The sequence below is a fragment of the Meriones unguiculatus genome, chromosome 3 (assembly GCF_030254825.1).
Source record: "Meriones unguiculatus strain TT.TT164.6M chromosome 3, Bangor_MerUng_6.1, whole genome shotgun sequence".
NCBI lineage: Eukaryota > Metazoa > Chordata > Mammalia > Rodentia > Muridae > Meriones > Meriones unguiculatus.
In genome coordinates, this window is record NC_083351.1 from 24,462,232 (window position 1) to 24,477,782 (window position 15,551).

Here is a 15,551-nt window from a genome sequence, read left to right on the forward strand (position 1 = left end):
AACAACTTCACCTAACGCTATTAGGTGAATAAGGTGCATGATAGTCATTACGAATACAGCATAAATTATGCAAATATTAGGAATGCACCAGAGTCAGCCCAAAGCCTCCTGATGTACACTCTAAATGTCAATGCTAATTCTTCAAAGGACTTTCTCTGATTCAAAAGTTACAAAAAGTCCCAATAAAGAAAGATTCTACAAACCATCTTCAGACTGCCAGTGAAATGTAAAGCTGCTAGCCAGGTGTGGTGGCGCACGCCCTTAATTTCAGGCTTGGGAGGCAGAGGTAGCCTGCTCTACAAAGAGAGTTCCAGGACAGCCAGAACTACACAGAGAAACCCAGCCTTGAAAAAGAAAAGAAAAGAAAGCTGCAGGCATCTTACACAGGGGAAGAATTTCCCAGAGGAAAAAGATGGGAAAACAAAACTGCAAACGTTGTTGGAGAGAAGGAAGAGGAAATTAGCCCTTCCCCTAACGACATAAGTCCTGGGGGATGTTGGGGTCCTCCAGACAAGACTTTTAGAAGGCTAATGCACATGAAGAGCTTACGCCCTAAGAAGTCATCACTACTGTCATCAATCACCACATGGCTCAATTCTCCACCAACTCCAATGTGAACTGATATTTTCAGAGTCACTCCTACAAGGTCAACTTGAAGCTAAATCCTAATTTACCTGAAGGTGTAGTTCCCAGGGACGAGCTTACTTAGTTTTAGTATGGGTGTGTCTTCAGAGATCTTCTCTTCTCTCAGAGGCCCCTTAAGTTCCTCCCAGTGGTACTGGACAATTTTATCGTCATCAGTGCTCTCTGGACCACAAAGAACATCAGTTTTAATACAGAAGGCAGGGCCTCGGTATAAACCAAGCAACCACTTGGGGAACTCAAACTGGAAAAACATAAAATTAGACTCTCTCTCCAAAGCAGCCCCCCCCCGCCAGGAATAATGGGTCAGTTGGCCACTTATGAATGTTCCTGTGTCATTTCCTAGAGACTCTAACTTAGGAAATCTCAGGTTAAATGCTATTGTATGAGAAAGGAAAAACAAATAATTATTAAATATATTGAAAACCTCACTTTAAAAATATGCAAACTGCCAGGCAAGGTGGTGCATGCCTGTAATCCCAGAAGAGGCAGAGGCAGAGGCAGGCAGATATCTGTGAGTTCCAGGGCAGCCTGGTCTACACAGGTTGTCTGCAGAACTGGGAGACACTCTTCACGGTGTCTTTACAACTTTGACCTACTCCAAACTATAATGCAGCAAGTGTTGTATGAAGCCTTCTCCCCCTTCCTCTGACACCTGCTTCCTCCTGGTCCCTTCCTCTCAGCAGAACCATTGACATATAACGCTTAACCTCTTTTGTGTGTCCTCTGCCAGAGCATGGGGCTCCCTCAGCCATAAAGCATGTCAGCGCCAAGACTGAACCTACCTGAGAACTCTGGGTTGGGCTTTTACTGTTTCCCGGTGCTGGGGACTAAGCCAGGAGCTGTGCATGCTGGTCACACACTGCACCACTGACAGCTGTGCACCCACAGCTGCAGAAATCTCAGGCCACAGTCGCAACTCACAAAGACCCAGGGCAGAGAGGTGCGGCTCCAGAGCACATGCTGCTCTTCCAGAGGAGCAGAGTTCAGCTTCCAGAACTCGTGTCAGGCAGCTCACAACCACCTGTACCTCTGGTTCCATTCCTTGGAAAGGAATGCCTCTCGCCAACTTGAGCACCTGCATTCAACACCATAGTCTATGTAGAACAGTCACTGATCTACATAGAATATGGACATGGCTGGCCCCAGATCACAGTGACCACCATTCCACAAAACTCAGACGGATACTCACGGCTGCCATCGATGATTGTAGAAGTGGTTGGCAGCGAGATCTCCTGAAACTGAGGTGACACAATAGCAATAGGAGGCCGATTCTTACGGGGCTCTGCACGAAAGTGACCCAGAAGAAATCAAAAGAGAAAAATTTAAATTGTACAAGAAGTAAGCCACATCTGTATGTTTCTTTGTTTGTTCATTCATTCGTTTGTTCCTTCCTTTCTTTCTTGAGACAGGGTTTTTCTGTGTAACCTGGTTGTCCTAGAACTTGCTCTCTAGACCAGGCTGACCTCGAATTCACAGAGATTCAGCATCGCCACTGCCTGGCACAAATCAGTTTGCAACGGATAACTGAGGAATGAAACACACCAGATGGAAAAGTAACAAGACCAGGCTGCCATTCTAATGTGAGACACTGGGTCAGGCTTGTTCCAAACTTGATGTTTCTAAGACCATGCTAGCACACAGCCTGTTAGCTATTTAGTCTGGACTTCAACTCACAAAACTCCTGAGAGCTAGACTGAAATAAATGCATCTCTACATGGCCCTGGGCATTCTTTCAATGTTCACATGTATGACGCTTATAAAAAGTACCGTGACTACCAATCAATCACTGCTTTTGGGTTAGCCCAACTAGAGGTGGACAATAATGAGTACTGAAACTTTAGCAAGCAAAGTGTCCTTTGGCACAAGTCTGCCAGGGAGGCAGTGGCCTCTCAACTGTTCAGGATGACTATGAGAGGCTAATATGGCTGAAAGGAAAGCCACAAACCACTCGAGTCTACCTGAAGGACTGAGATGCGTGACCAAATGGTCTTCATGCTGACCATAAATACATATATATCTTTTATGTTTTTCCTGCCATGGTGAGAAGGCACACAGCTTCACTCATGCTATCAAGCATCTCATCATTGACTGAACTACAGTCCTAGTCTACAGGTCACACATTCAATGTCTGGTGAAGCTTATTTTGGGTTCAGGGCTTAAGGACTAAAAAATCTGTAATGCCAACAGAGGAAGAAGGCAGCACCAATGTATGCCCTCACAGGCACTCATCTCCAGCTTCTTCCAAATGTCTGTCCAAGTGCAAAGTCTGACGCCTTGCTGTTTTCCTGTGGTCTACCAACAGGCTCATTTTAAGAGAACCACAGTATGGATTCAGGGCTGAGTTTCAAATGTGAGAGAACTGGTAGTGTTTAAATGAGAAACTCTGATTTCTGCAGGTCACTTGGCCAGCCCTCCTGTGTGCTTCTCCAGGGCCTCCAGCGTTCTCAGGTTTCTTAATTACAACACTGGGTCATCTACCAGCCCTGCCACTTGGAGTCTCTGGCTCGGGCCTTGGGGTACAGACCAGTGACTGATGTTCCTGTGCCTAGCACAGTGCACTTTGCTACTTTTGCCATGCTAAGGTAGGAATTGCCCAATAAGTAGATACGATATCTCCCTCCACCCCGCAAAAAAAGGATAGGCATCTAAAGGCCTGAGGTCAAATCTCCTTGTCAGGAGTTCTGCATAGGGAGCCATGGAAGCATACCTGGTTTCACTGTCACATTCACGTAGCCTTCCCCATGGGCATTTTGACCATCCACAATCACCTTGAATTCATACAGGCCTGGAGTCAGCTGACAAGGAAAGACACATCCTTTAGATAACTGCAAGGAGCGGAAGCTGTGCTCAGGGCAACAGTACCCGAGCTTTCCCAGCCTGAGGCCTGCATTCTTTTTTTGTCCTATTTTCAAAGAGGAAAAAAGCAAACTAGCTAGCTAAAGGGATTAAAGATGGGTTAAACTGGGGCTAGAGAGATGGCTCAGAAGTTAAGAGCATTGAATGCTTTTTCAGAGGACCTGGGTTCAAAATCCCAGTCCCTATATGGCAGCTCACTATTGTCTGTAACTCTAGTTCCAGGGGATCTGACACCCTTACACAGATATACATCCAGGCAAACACCAATGTATATAAAATAAAAATAAAATAAATTAAAATTTTAAAAGATGAGTTAAATTAATAATAAACATGACATTTTTAATGTGACTTATTACTGGCTGTATCTAGAACAAAAGGGTTTCAATCTCTCTATATTCTCATTTTCTTCTCAGAGAAACCACTAAAAATCCAACCACCCCACTTCTTAGTCATGAAATTAAAAAATCATGTCTTCAGGGGATGGAGAGATAGCTCAGTGATTAAGAGAACTGGCTGCTCTTCCAAAGGACCTGGGTTCAATTCCCAGCTCACAACTGTCTGTAGCTCCAGTTCTAGGGGATCTGACACCCTCACTCAGACTCACCAATGCACATAAATAAATAGATAATTTTAAAAAATCATGTCTTCAAAGAAAAATATCTTATTAAAATTAAAAACATCAACAAATGGGCATCTGGGGAGATGGCTCAGTTAAGAGCACTGACTGCTCTTCCAGCAGTCCTGAGTTCAATTCCCAGCACCCACATGGCAGCTCACAACTGTTTGTAATTCCAGTCCCAGGGGACCTGATGCCCTCTTCTGGCCTCCTTTGGCACTAGGCATGCAAGTGGAACAGATATATAGGCAGACAAATCACCCATATACACAAAAATAAATTTAATTTAAAAACAGACAAACAAAAAAAAAAAAACAAAAAACGGGCTGGAGAGGTGGCTCAGTGGCTAAGGGCATTGTCTACTCTTCCAGAGGTCCTGAGTTCAATTTACAGCAACCACATGGTGGCTTATAACCATCTATACTGGGGTCTGATGCCCTCTTCTGGCATGCAGGTGTACATGCAGTCAGAACATTTACATGAATAAAATAAATAAATAAATCTTAAAAAAACAAAACAAATAGGCTGGGCAGTGGTAGCGCATGCCTTTAGTCCCAGCATTTAGGAGGCAGAGGCAGAGGATCTGAGTTTGAGGCCAGCCTGGTCTATAGAGTGAGTTCCAGACAACCAGGGCTACACATAGAAACCCTGTCTCAAAAAACCAACTAAACAAAAAAAACAGCAAAGGTCAACCAATCAAACAAACAAAAAACTAAATAGTTCTTAAATATCGAATTTTCCTTTCCAATTTCCACTAACTATAGCAACACAATACAAAGAGGGAGCACAGTGAAACCACCAGGTGCCACTGTTCCAGCATGCTGATGTTTATATTTGTCTCCTCTAGTCCCTGACCACATACAAAAAAGAGTTTTGTCCAGCTCCTTCCTTCCCTTCTTTCTTCATTCCTTGCTTGCTTGCTTCCTTCCCTTCCTTCCTTCTCTCTTTTTTCTTTTGTTGTTGTTGTTGGTGGTGGTTGGTTCATTGGTTTGATTTCGCTTTTTGTTCTGTTTTGTTTTTGGAAACAGGGTTTCTCTATGTAGTCCTGGCTGTCCTGGGACTTACTATGTAGACCAGGCTGACCTCAACCATACAAAGATACACCTCCCTCTGCCTTCTGAGCTATGGGATTAAAGGCATGTGCCACCCCATCTGGCTCATTTCTTCAGAGCCAGGCATGTACCTGTCACTATCCCAGGCCAAATTTCACTGGCATTGGGCTCTAGCTAAAAATCAAGGTATCACACTTTTCATTGTTTTTATTATGTACAGTTAGCATAAGTAATGCTCCAGGTTATGCTACAGTCTCCGCAACACTCGTTCATTTGAATGACTGTAGAACCATACAAATATATGTCTCATAAGTCACGCAAGCATTCCACATTGTTAAATGCTTGGGTGGTTTCCAAATTCTTCCTGTTATGATTAAAATGAACATTGCGAAAGAAAATAAAGATATTCTTTCTTTCATCTGTTTTGGATGAGTACCAATCAGCTAGTCTCTCCTCAAAATGCTTTTATCCCCGGCTTCTACCTTTCTGCCTTCCTCCTTCCTTGTCCTCTGCCTTCTGTGCTTTGAGGAGCAGCATACCTCTGGATCGCAGCTGTACTCACATGCTCTTCGGGCAGACCTTCCCATGACTACAGCTTCAACTTTAGACAGATGTACAAATGTATCCCTTGAACCAGATTTGTCTCCTGTGTCTAGTCCTTTCCTCCAACTACTAATGGGTCAACTCCACCCACGTGCTTTACGGGTACCTCAAGTCACTCTGCTCTAAATGAATTAATCATCTGTCTGTAAATCTCCTCCAAACATGTTTCTTTGCTTTGCTTTTCATTTCATCTACCCCAAAAGTCCAGTTTCAGAAGATAGAGTTACCCTAGACTTCTCCTCCCCAATATCTCCTTACAGTATCTCAATTTACCCATTTGTCCCCATCCATACCTCCACTGTCTTGGTTCTTCAACCATTATTCACAGAAGTTGTGAATGGAAGTGAGGGCTTAAGAGATGGAAGGTTCTAGATACAACCCACCACTTTATGGCTTTGTGAACTAGCCAAGACATTGTCTTTTTAAATATTTGTATTTTTTTATTTGTAAAACAGATATTACTACCTACCATCTTGAGATTTTTATGACAATAAAAAGGAATAATTATGAAAAACAATTAGCAGCATGTCTGCTACTTGGTCTGACTGGAGTAGATGGCTTCTTGTTTTAATTTCTTACTTCAGTGTTTTTATTTGGGATAGTATCATTTCCTACCTAAATTTGTCAATAGATTCCTCGTTCATCTTCCCACTTTGAGCCTTCACCAGTATAAGGAAGGCCATATTTCTGAACTGAAAATCCAAGCATGTCTCTGCTCTGTAGACATGACTCAGAGGTAAAGCCACTGAGATGGTTCAGCAGGTAAAGGCACTTACTGACATACCCGACACCACACACACAAAATAAAAATCCATTACAAGATTCAGAGGTGACCAAAGCTCTGCCAGGATCTGCTTCTCCACTTGCTGACGCCTCTCTCCACAGGCTGGGCCATGTGGCACTCCTTTCTGTAGAGGTTCCACCTGGAGAATGCTGGCCCAGGGATTCTTCTAGACTATTCTCCTTCCAGCCTTTACCCGGGAAGGAGGGCTCCTTTCATGACCCAAAGGTTAACTCTTAAGAAACCTACAGTAAGCCAAGCCCCAGGCCGTCAGAGACTCCATTACTGACCCTCTGTTGTAATTATCTGCTTCTTGTGTCACCTAAACTCCACTGTTCTTGAATATTAAGATTATGACTTTGGATGAATGTGGTGGCACACGCCTTTAATCCCAGCTCTCCAGAGGCAGAGGCGGGTGGATCTCTGAGTCTGAGGCCAAACAAAGTTTGCAATGAACTGCCACTGAATATGGAAAGTGCTGGGCCAAAGGACATGAATATTTTATTGCTCATAGCTACTCTGAATTGCAAAGGGACTGCGCCAGCAGAGCCAACAGATGCAGTCATGTGGACACAAATAACCTACTTATCTCTGGAATCCTGAAGTGCTTATGTCACCTCACAGAGCTGTTGAGTGTATATTCTCAGCCATCACTACCATGCTGGTACAGTCTTCTCGCCAGCAATGAAAATTTGAGATTCATATACTAAACAAACACTGGCTGTCTGCCATGGGGACTTCTGAAGAGTTCACAATTGAAAGACTGTTCCCAATGAGTGTGGACAGGAAACTCTGTATTCTCTGTTTCTGAGCATCCCCTCCTCTACCCTCAGTCTGCAATGAAAGGAGGCAAGTTCACCTTGGACAGTTGGAGGATCTGGGAGTGTTTCCTTTCCATCTCTCCACTGTAGTCTTTAGGATGAGTAATCAGCTGCCAGTCGTAGGTGTAGGTTTCTCCTATAGAAGGGCAGTTAGAAAAACCATGAAAACATGCACCTACACACAAAAGACTGCCAATAACAAATCGCTTCCACAGCTGCCAATAACAAACCTCTTTTAAATCCTGACAAAGCCTAAGTTTTAAGATTCTACCCCAAAGCCTGCAGGGAAGTTAACCACTCCCTGAAAAGGTTCCGTTGATTCAGCTACAGCCAGGGTCTCTTTCATTCTCTCAACAGTGCTCACTCTGCCCCATACCCACCCCCGGGCCAGTCCTCAAAAAACAAAACAAAGCAAAACAAAACGAAAATCAGGTTTGCTCATGGTGTGTTTCTCACTGAAAATACATGTCCTACCAACCACTACAGATGAACTCCTTGGGAACAAAGGTCATTTTCTTACAACACTTCTTTTGCAACAAAGAACAGCAATGACTTCTAAATAACATGGTTCAAAAATAGCTTTCTACAGAGTGCTAACAATGCTCGTCTCACTGAGGTCATCACACCCTGGTGAGTTAAAAGAGCTACTTCATTCCTGCTGAGCTAAATAACATACTGCAGAAGATGGAGGGGCATGGCCATTTGAAACAGGCCCCACTGAACTTAATTAAGATCAAGTGAGGCAGTAAATGGTCCTCATTTGCAGCTTAGATTATCACTGGCTGGCATGTGCCAGAGCCCTGCCATCTGTGTGGAATCTCCCCAGGAAAGTAACCGATGCATTTCCAGCTAAGGAAAGGTGGGATAGGTAGAAGGTTTAAGTTACTGGTCAAGAGACGGGAGACAAGCAAAGCACAGCCACACTTTCATTTAATGAGCTCAAGTGAAGCTCAGCACACAGCCTAGTCCCCGAAATCTAAGAAGCAAATTTTATTCTATAAGCTTTCCCCAGCCCCAAAACTAGTGTAGTTTTGAGCCTGTTGTCACCCGACCTACTCTCAGGTATGCGCACACGAAAGTCAAGTATAAAGGAGCAGAGGAGCAGCAACAGCCAGGACTCATCCCAAGATAATTTTTCAAATTGTAATTAGAAAAAAAAAAAAAATTCCCCCATAGAAGACACATTCACAATAGTTTGGGAACTAACAATTTTCTATATCAAAAGCTACAAACAGACTTCCAAAAAGCTGATATTCCTAGTCATAAGCGGAAATTCATCCTTGGGTAGGAATGTACATGCACACAGGTTGTTAGACAAAATGTTGACTATTAAGCTAGGGCAGGGATTTTGAAACCAGACCTTCCGAACTTACAGAGATCCTAGCGGGCCACCGCAGGGCAGAAGAGAATGAAGGACATGCAGATGGGGTCCTGCCTCAGTAGCCCCAACTTTTATTTTTTTAAGATTTATTTTTTCATTATGTGTTCTGCCTGCATGTATGCCTGCAGGCTAGAAGAGGGCACCAGATCTCATCATAGATGGTTGTGAGCCACCATGTTGTTGCTGGGGATTGAACCCAGGACGTTTGAAAGAACAGCCAGTGCTCTTAACCTCTGAGCCATCTCTCTAGCCCCAGTAGCCCCAACTTTTAAAGTTAAACCATCCACTTAGAAAACTAAAGAACCTGGACAGAGGACAGTTTGAAAGAAAATTGTGTTTTGGAATGCTGATCTGCAATATGGTAATAAATCAGAAATATGTGTACAAATACAAGTTAGGGGGGAAAAATGCTGCGAAGCAGGGCCTGACTTCCACAGAAGAACAGAAGCAGAAGCCACCCCTACTGAAGGAAGTGCTTCCTCACCTCCACCTTCAAGGGCGACTAAATTCATTCACCTTGAACTTAACACTCAAGAAGGAAAGGACAGAGCTTCTCTGGAGACAGTGGGCTGAGCCTTTCATTCCTGCCACACTAAACGGCAAGCCTCATGCCCAGGAGTAGTTGGCAAACACAAAACAAACTCAATGGTATTTTTATGGGCTTTTTGTTTCATTTTGTTTTATTTTGGGCATTTTTTTGTCTTATTGGTCTTTTGCTTATTTACTTTTATTTTTGTTTTTTTTGGGGGGGGTTGTTTCTTGTTTGTTTTTGTTTCTTGTTCTTTTGTCTAGTTTTGCTTTTGAAAGAGAAGAAAATAAGAATATAAAATTGGGTGGGTAGGTAGGTGGGGGGAAGATTGGGAGGAACTAGAAGAAGGAAATACATGATGAAAATATATTGAATGGGGCAGGAGTGATGGCTCAGAGGTTAGGAGCCCTGGCTGCTCTTCCGGAGGTCCTGAGTTCAGTCCCCAGCAACCACATGGTGGCTCACAACCATCTATAATGAGATCTGGTGCCCTCTTCTGGTGTGCAAGTGTACATGCAGACAGAACATTGTACAAATAATAAATAAAACTTTAAAAAAAAGACTACCTTTAAAAGTTTTTATTGCATGGAAAAATACTTTTTAATTCAAAAAAAGTGGAGTGAACTGATAAGGAAATGTCACTTCAAGAGCAAAAATACAGGTGGAAACAGTTCTGGCAAAGTATATTCTGCAAGAATATACTACTCAGTACTAGACTCTCACATCAAGAATACTGAGTTCAGCTGGGTACCATGGTGCACCCCTTCTATCCCAGCACTCAGGGAGGCAGAGGCAGGTGGATCTCTGTGAGTTCCAGGCCAGCCTGGTCTACAAAGTGAGTACAGGACAGCCAGAGCTACATAAAGAAACCCTGTCTTTAAAAACAAACAAACAAACAAACAGACAAAGAATATTAAGTTCACCCAGGTGCACACCTTTGACCCAAGTACTTGGGAAGCAGAGAAAGGTGACTCTCAATGAGTTCAAGGCCAAAAGAGTGAGGCTCTGTTTCCAAAACAACAAAAACATTTTTAAATTTTTATTTTCATTATTTTAAAATTATGTGTAATATGTGTCTGTGTTAGGGTATGTGCAACAGTGCCCTATGGGCTAAAGGGATCAGATCCAATGGAGCTGGAGTTACAAGTGGTTATAATCTACCCAGTGTGGGTGCTGGGAACTCAGGTGCTCTGGATGAGCAGAACATACTCTTAACCACAGAGCAGTCTCTCCAGACCCAACAACAAAGAATAGTGAATTGGAAACATGGAGATATAAAATGGAAGGGCTGCCAGAAAGAGGAAGCGCACTTTACTTGGTGAGCCTTTTAATAAAAGTAACTTGTTACTTCCAATCACTTCCAATGCTCCAGTCTGGTCACAGGTGCTCTTACGAGATTATATTTGTTTTATGAGTCACATCTGGTATAGTAATATACACTTAAAATATGATACTGACAAGCTACCTACTGTGCTAACGAGGCACCTTACACTTAAAATATGAAATGAATGCTAATACGACAAGGGTTTAAACAGTAAACTTATCACCAACTCATATAACTTATAAATATAAATTTTGTTTGCCAGATCAAAGCTTGTACTTTCTTTTTCTTTAAAACTTTTTGTTAAGTTTACTTCCCCACTGTGTGTGTTTTTGTGTGTACAATTTGTAGGTATCAGTTCAAGTAGGACTTGAACTCAGGTCATCAGGCTTGGTGGCAAGAGCCATTATGCACTGTACCATCTTGCCAGCCATGACTTTTTCAAGTAACAAATCTATATTACCAACAGTTTTGAATAATTTCAAGTTCTATATCTCATATTTATTAGTTGTTTAGCCAAAATAAACAGAATAATCTAAGTCTTGGTTCCTTCCTCTTCTCCTTTTACCACTGAATTATATCCCCAGCTTTGTTCTTTATATGGACAGAACACAATCGTATATAAAAGATTCACACTGAAGAGCATCAGCAAGGCACTGAACAAGGTCACTTATATTGTTACATTTTGCTCTTTCAGGTAACTTTGTGAAATAGGGATCATCGTTTCATTCTTTACAGAGAAATAAAAACTCAGAAGTCATTTGCTTAAAATAATTAAGATAAAATGAGTGAATTAGGATTTGGCACAGCCTGGACATCAGGCTGGAGGGTAGCTCTACAGCAAAACACTCACTTATCTAGCACATGTGGGACTCAGCACTGCTAAGGACACAGAGCAGCTGATCTCCAGTGGGGCAGAGCGCCGCCTCCTGTGTCCACACAGATTTGTATGCCCACATGTAATCCTGTCTTCACGGGGTTGTTGCAAAAGCAAATGAATTGAGGCTTGTAGACACCAGTGCAAACTGAAATGTTTCCCAAAGAGGTATCTTACCTGGTTCTGCTTCTGGGAGGACAAAAGCATTTAACTGAACTTCATTCGTAGGCAGGGTGATCTGGACGCTCCTCCCAGCAGACACCACCAGATCCTTCACAGCTGAAACAAAGTGACAGCACTGCTATCAGAAGCACATCCAGACTGCTGTGCCTCCCCTTCCTTTGTGATCAGGCCCCTTTCCTGAGTCACCCTCAGCCACCATCTTCATCTGCTACTTGTCCACTCCCTAATCCCCACAAGTTTGATTAGGTATCCACTTTTCCATTGAAAGGGGTCTTTCAAGGTCATCAGTGAGCTGCTAGTTAGCAAATCTAAGAGGAGTGTAAATCCCCCAGCAGTCAGGTTGGTGACACTCACTCCTGCCCTTCCCCCCCTCAGAACACTTCACTGCGGCACCAGATTAAATGCTGATTTCTTCTCCACTGCACTTCAACTGATGTCCGTCTCCAGATCTGCTTTATAAACTACTTGCCAAAGAGTTCAAATTCTGTCTCAATGACCACTTTTATGGGATAAATACCTTTTTAATAAGATACATAATAACAAAGGCAAAGGTCAGTCAGAAAGCCCATCTCTTTTTTTGTAATTGCCAGAACTACTGACTCCTTGTTAAGATTATTCTAAGATCCCTAATTGCTCTCCCGCTTGTTTCCCCACTTACTCCAGGCCATCCGGTCTTGCTATGACACATACATCAATCTTTATAAGACACCTACAGTGTTACTCTCCTACATAAGTGGAATGTGCTACTCTCCCACTACTTGCCACCTAGCTCCTATGTGTTTGAGTTTCTCACATTATTGTTGAGGGCTGGGAGAGCAGATGACTCAAACCACTGAAAACCACTGGTTCAGTCTTATTCCTCTGGCAGTAATTGTTGGCGTGATATGAGGCCTCAATTCTAGGAGACCTTACGGCAAACAACAGGCTAGTCAACTTGTATTCCAAGGCTGGGGTGGAAAGGGCTTCCTGGACAAATACCACGCTTGAGATTTATCTGCCTCTGCTCGGGAACATTGCACTTAGAGAAAAATGAAACTATCCTTTACGGAAGCTACAGCCTACAGCTGCCCCAGGAGAGGGAATAAAAGCTCTCTAGTGAGACTTTCAGGGGGAAGAAAAAAGAATAATAATAATAATAATAAGAAGAAGAAGAAGAAGAAGAAGAAGAAGCAGCTATTATATGCAGAGAAAGTATAACTGACCAAAATTAGCTAGTCAACACAGTACAAGCCAAATCTTTCAGTTACAGGGAAAATCTGTAGACATCTGCCTGAACACAGAAATTGCATGCTGCTTCGGGACTGGAATACCACAATGTCATGTTCCATTACCGAAAAGGGGGACCCTAGGAAATTGAAAGTGGCAAAGAACTGTACTCACTGATTATGCTTCGTCCCTGACTTTTTTGGGGTTTACCCATTAGCCACCGATGAAGGACCTACCTACCACCTATGCCCCACCCCACAAAGCAGGCTCACTAAGCTGAAGCTCTGGGTCTAAGCTCTTCTATGGTCGTTTTGGAAATCAAGACGTTCTGAGAATCAGGCCGGCAAACGATGACCCACAGCCAGGCTTTAGAGGCAGATAGGTGCAACAATGCAACAGAGCCCCCTGCACCTCTATTTCTTCATTTTTTTTAAGCATTCGTTCTTCAAATATTCCCCATTTATGTTTTTGCTTGTTTCTTTTACATGGTCTTAAATAGCTCAGGCTTGTCTCAGACTCACAGACAAGAATGATTGGAGTTCATGGTTCCCCTGCCTCCACCAAGATAACAGGTGTGCAACGCCACACCTGGCAAATCTGTGCCTTTAACCCCCAGTAGCATCTTGCTCTGAGAAAATGAGCTCCATAAAGTCCCACAGCTGGGCAGCTACTGAATGAGGGATCTGGGACTAAAAATCCCACATTTTCAGGGGCACAAACTGATTTATTTTGTCCCTCATGTACAGCAGTGAGGCATTCCTCCTCTGTTCTCTCCTCTAAATGAGAAAATTTTAATCAAATACTCCATGTCCTCCTTACCTCGGAGGGCCTCACCTGGGTGTGATGCTGAGGTGCTCTGGAAGGAGGCCGGGGGTGTAGGGGTGGCATAGCTGTAGGAGGGGGCCACTGGAAGAGGGGTGTCAGTTGGACTGTGCTCAGTGCTTTTTACATGCTGAGTATTGGACGCAGGACTGGCATGCTCTGATGATTCAGGATGGGTGGACACATTCTTTGGCCAATCAGGAGTATGTGTAGTGTGGCCGGCGGTGAAAGGCCTGGGAACTGTCACCGCTTTGCGATCCTAAAGAAATAGAAAGATTAATTGTAGCAAGCAAAAGTGACAGACTCATAGGGCTAGGCTCATTAAATGATGTCAAAGACAGTGAAGAAATTAATCTTACCACCCAAATTCAAATAGTGTTACAATTGGTGATGCAGGCTCGTGGGCAGATACAGACTGACTGCCAGGTGTATGCCAGTCCTGGGTTTGGTCCTCAGAACCACAAATGAAAGACAAAAACTAACAGAATCTTCTGGTTTTTTCCATACAAAAGTTTCTTCAGCTGTGCATGGTGACTCTCAACATATAATTCGAACACTCAGGAAGGTGAAGCAAAAGTTTGCCCAGAATTTAAGGCTAGTTTGGGCTACAGAGTTAGAACCTGTCTCAAAATACCAAATAAATAAAAATAAATAAACTTTCTTTAAAACAAAATAATCAGAAGCTGGGTGTGGTAGTGCATGCTTGTAATCCCAGCACTCTGGGAGGCAGAGGAGGTAGATCTCTGTGAGTTTGAGGCCAGCCTGGTCTATCAAGTGAGTCCAGGACAGCCAGGGCTACACAGAGAAACCCTGTCTAGAAAAAACAAAACAAAAACAAAAACAAATAAACAAAATCATCATCATCATGAGCTGAAGGTATAGCTAAGCAGTTAAGAGCACTAGCTGCTCTCCCAGAGGACCTGGGTTCAATTCCCAGCACCCACATGGAATCATATCTCAGGGAATCTAACAACCCTCTTCTGGCCTCTGTGGGGATCAGACACACACATAGTGTATAGATATATATGCAGGCAAAACACCCATACACATGAAAAAAATTTAAATTAAAAAATTACCAAATATTATGCTCAACTAGCAGAGGAAAGCAAACTAAAAACATAATAAGCCCAAACGGTAAATATTTCCTATCAAAGTCTTGGTGAACCAAAGAAATAAGTGAGAGCCTATCACCCTTTCTCCTTTCCAGGCTTTTGGGCAAGAAGAGTCCTAAGCTGAGTTTTAGAAGGCAAACAGCTGTTTACTACACAAAGGCTAAGGGCAGAGAATGAACATAGGCACAGACATGAAATTAGCACAGTGCATTGGGAACTAAATGCTATAAGCACAGTGAAAGGCAGGAAGCAGGGAAGGGACAGACAGAAGGCACTACTGGCCACTTCAAGGAGCCGCAGTGGTGAGCAATTAAAGGATCATATGCAGAGAATGACACAATTGTGTCTACAGATGACATTACACTGCAGGGGTTTGAAGAGGTAGAGGGACAACAAAAACACCACATTCAGCCAAATGAGGAATGGAGAGTAGCTCAGCCAGATTGGTGGTAGGGATTATTAATTTACCAGAAACATAATTCACATAACATAAACTCACACATCAGAACATGGGCAACTTATCAGTAGATAAGGAAAAGGAAATGCTATCCCCTCCTCCAGCAAACATTAGTTGCCCACAGTTCCTGAAGGGCGGGGCATGAGGTCTCATGAGCCCCTCCTCCATACACAATAGAATGGTGACAGGGTGACCTTATGCAGGCCTTGTGAACCACAACTTCAGCAGGTTCATGAGAGCAACTGTCACACTATGTCCGGGAGACTATTTCACAGCATTCTGCCAACCT

At 43.2% G+C, this 15,551-nt stretch overlaps 1 protein-coding gene across 4 annotated transcripts in view; it reads right to left on the reverse strand.

Annotated features, from left to right (window-relative positions):
* Kiaa0319l (KIAA0319 like) overlaps nucleotides 1-15,551 on the reverse strand; it is a 94,011-nt gene that overhangs the window by 20,902 nt on the left and 57,558 nt on the right. For all 4 annotated transcript variants that reach the window (XM_021652541.2, XM_060379540.1, XM_021652542.2 and 1 more), the window contains exons 4-9: nucleotides 13,706-13,952; nucleotides 11,660-11,761; nucleotides 7,413-7,510; nucleotides 3,353-3,440; nucleotides 1,835-1,927; nucleotides 675-807 (exon numbers count right to left, since the gene is read on the reverse strand). In XM_021652541.2, the coding sequence (XP_021508216.1) occupies nucleotides 675-807; nucleotides 1,835-1,927; nucleotides 3,353-3,440; nucleotides 7,413-7,510; nucleotides 11,660-11,761; nucleotides 13,706-13,952 (761 nt within the window). The remainder of the gene's footprint in view (nucleotides 1-674; nucleotides 808-1,834; nucleotides 1,928-3,352; nucleotides 3,441-7,412; nucleotides 7,511-11,659; nucleotides 11,762-13,705; nucleotides 13,953-15,551) is intronic.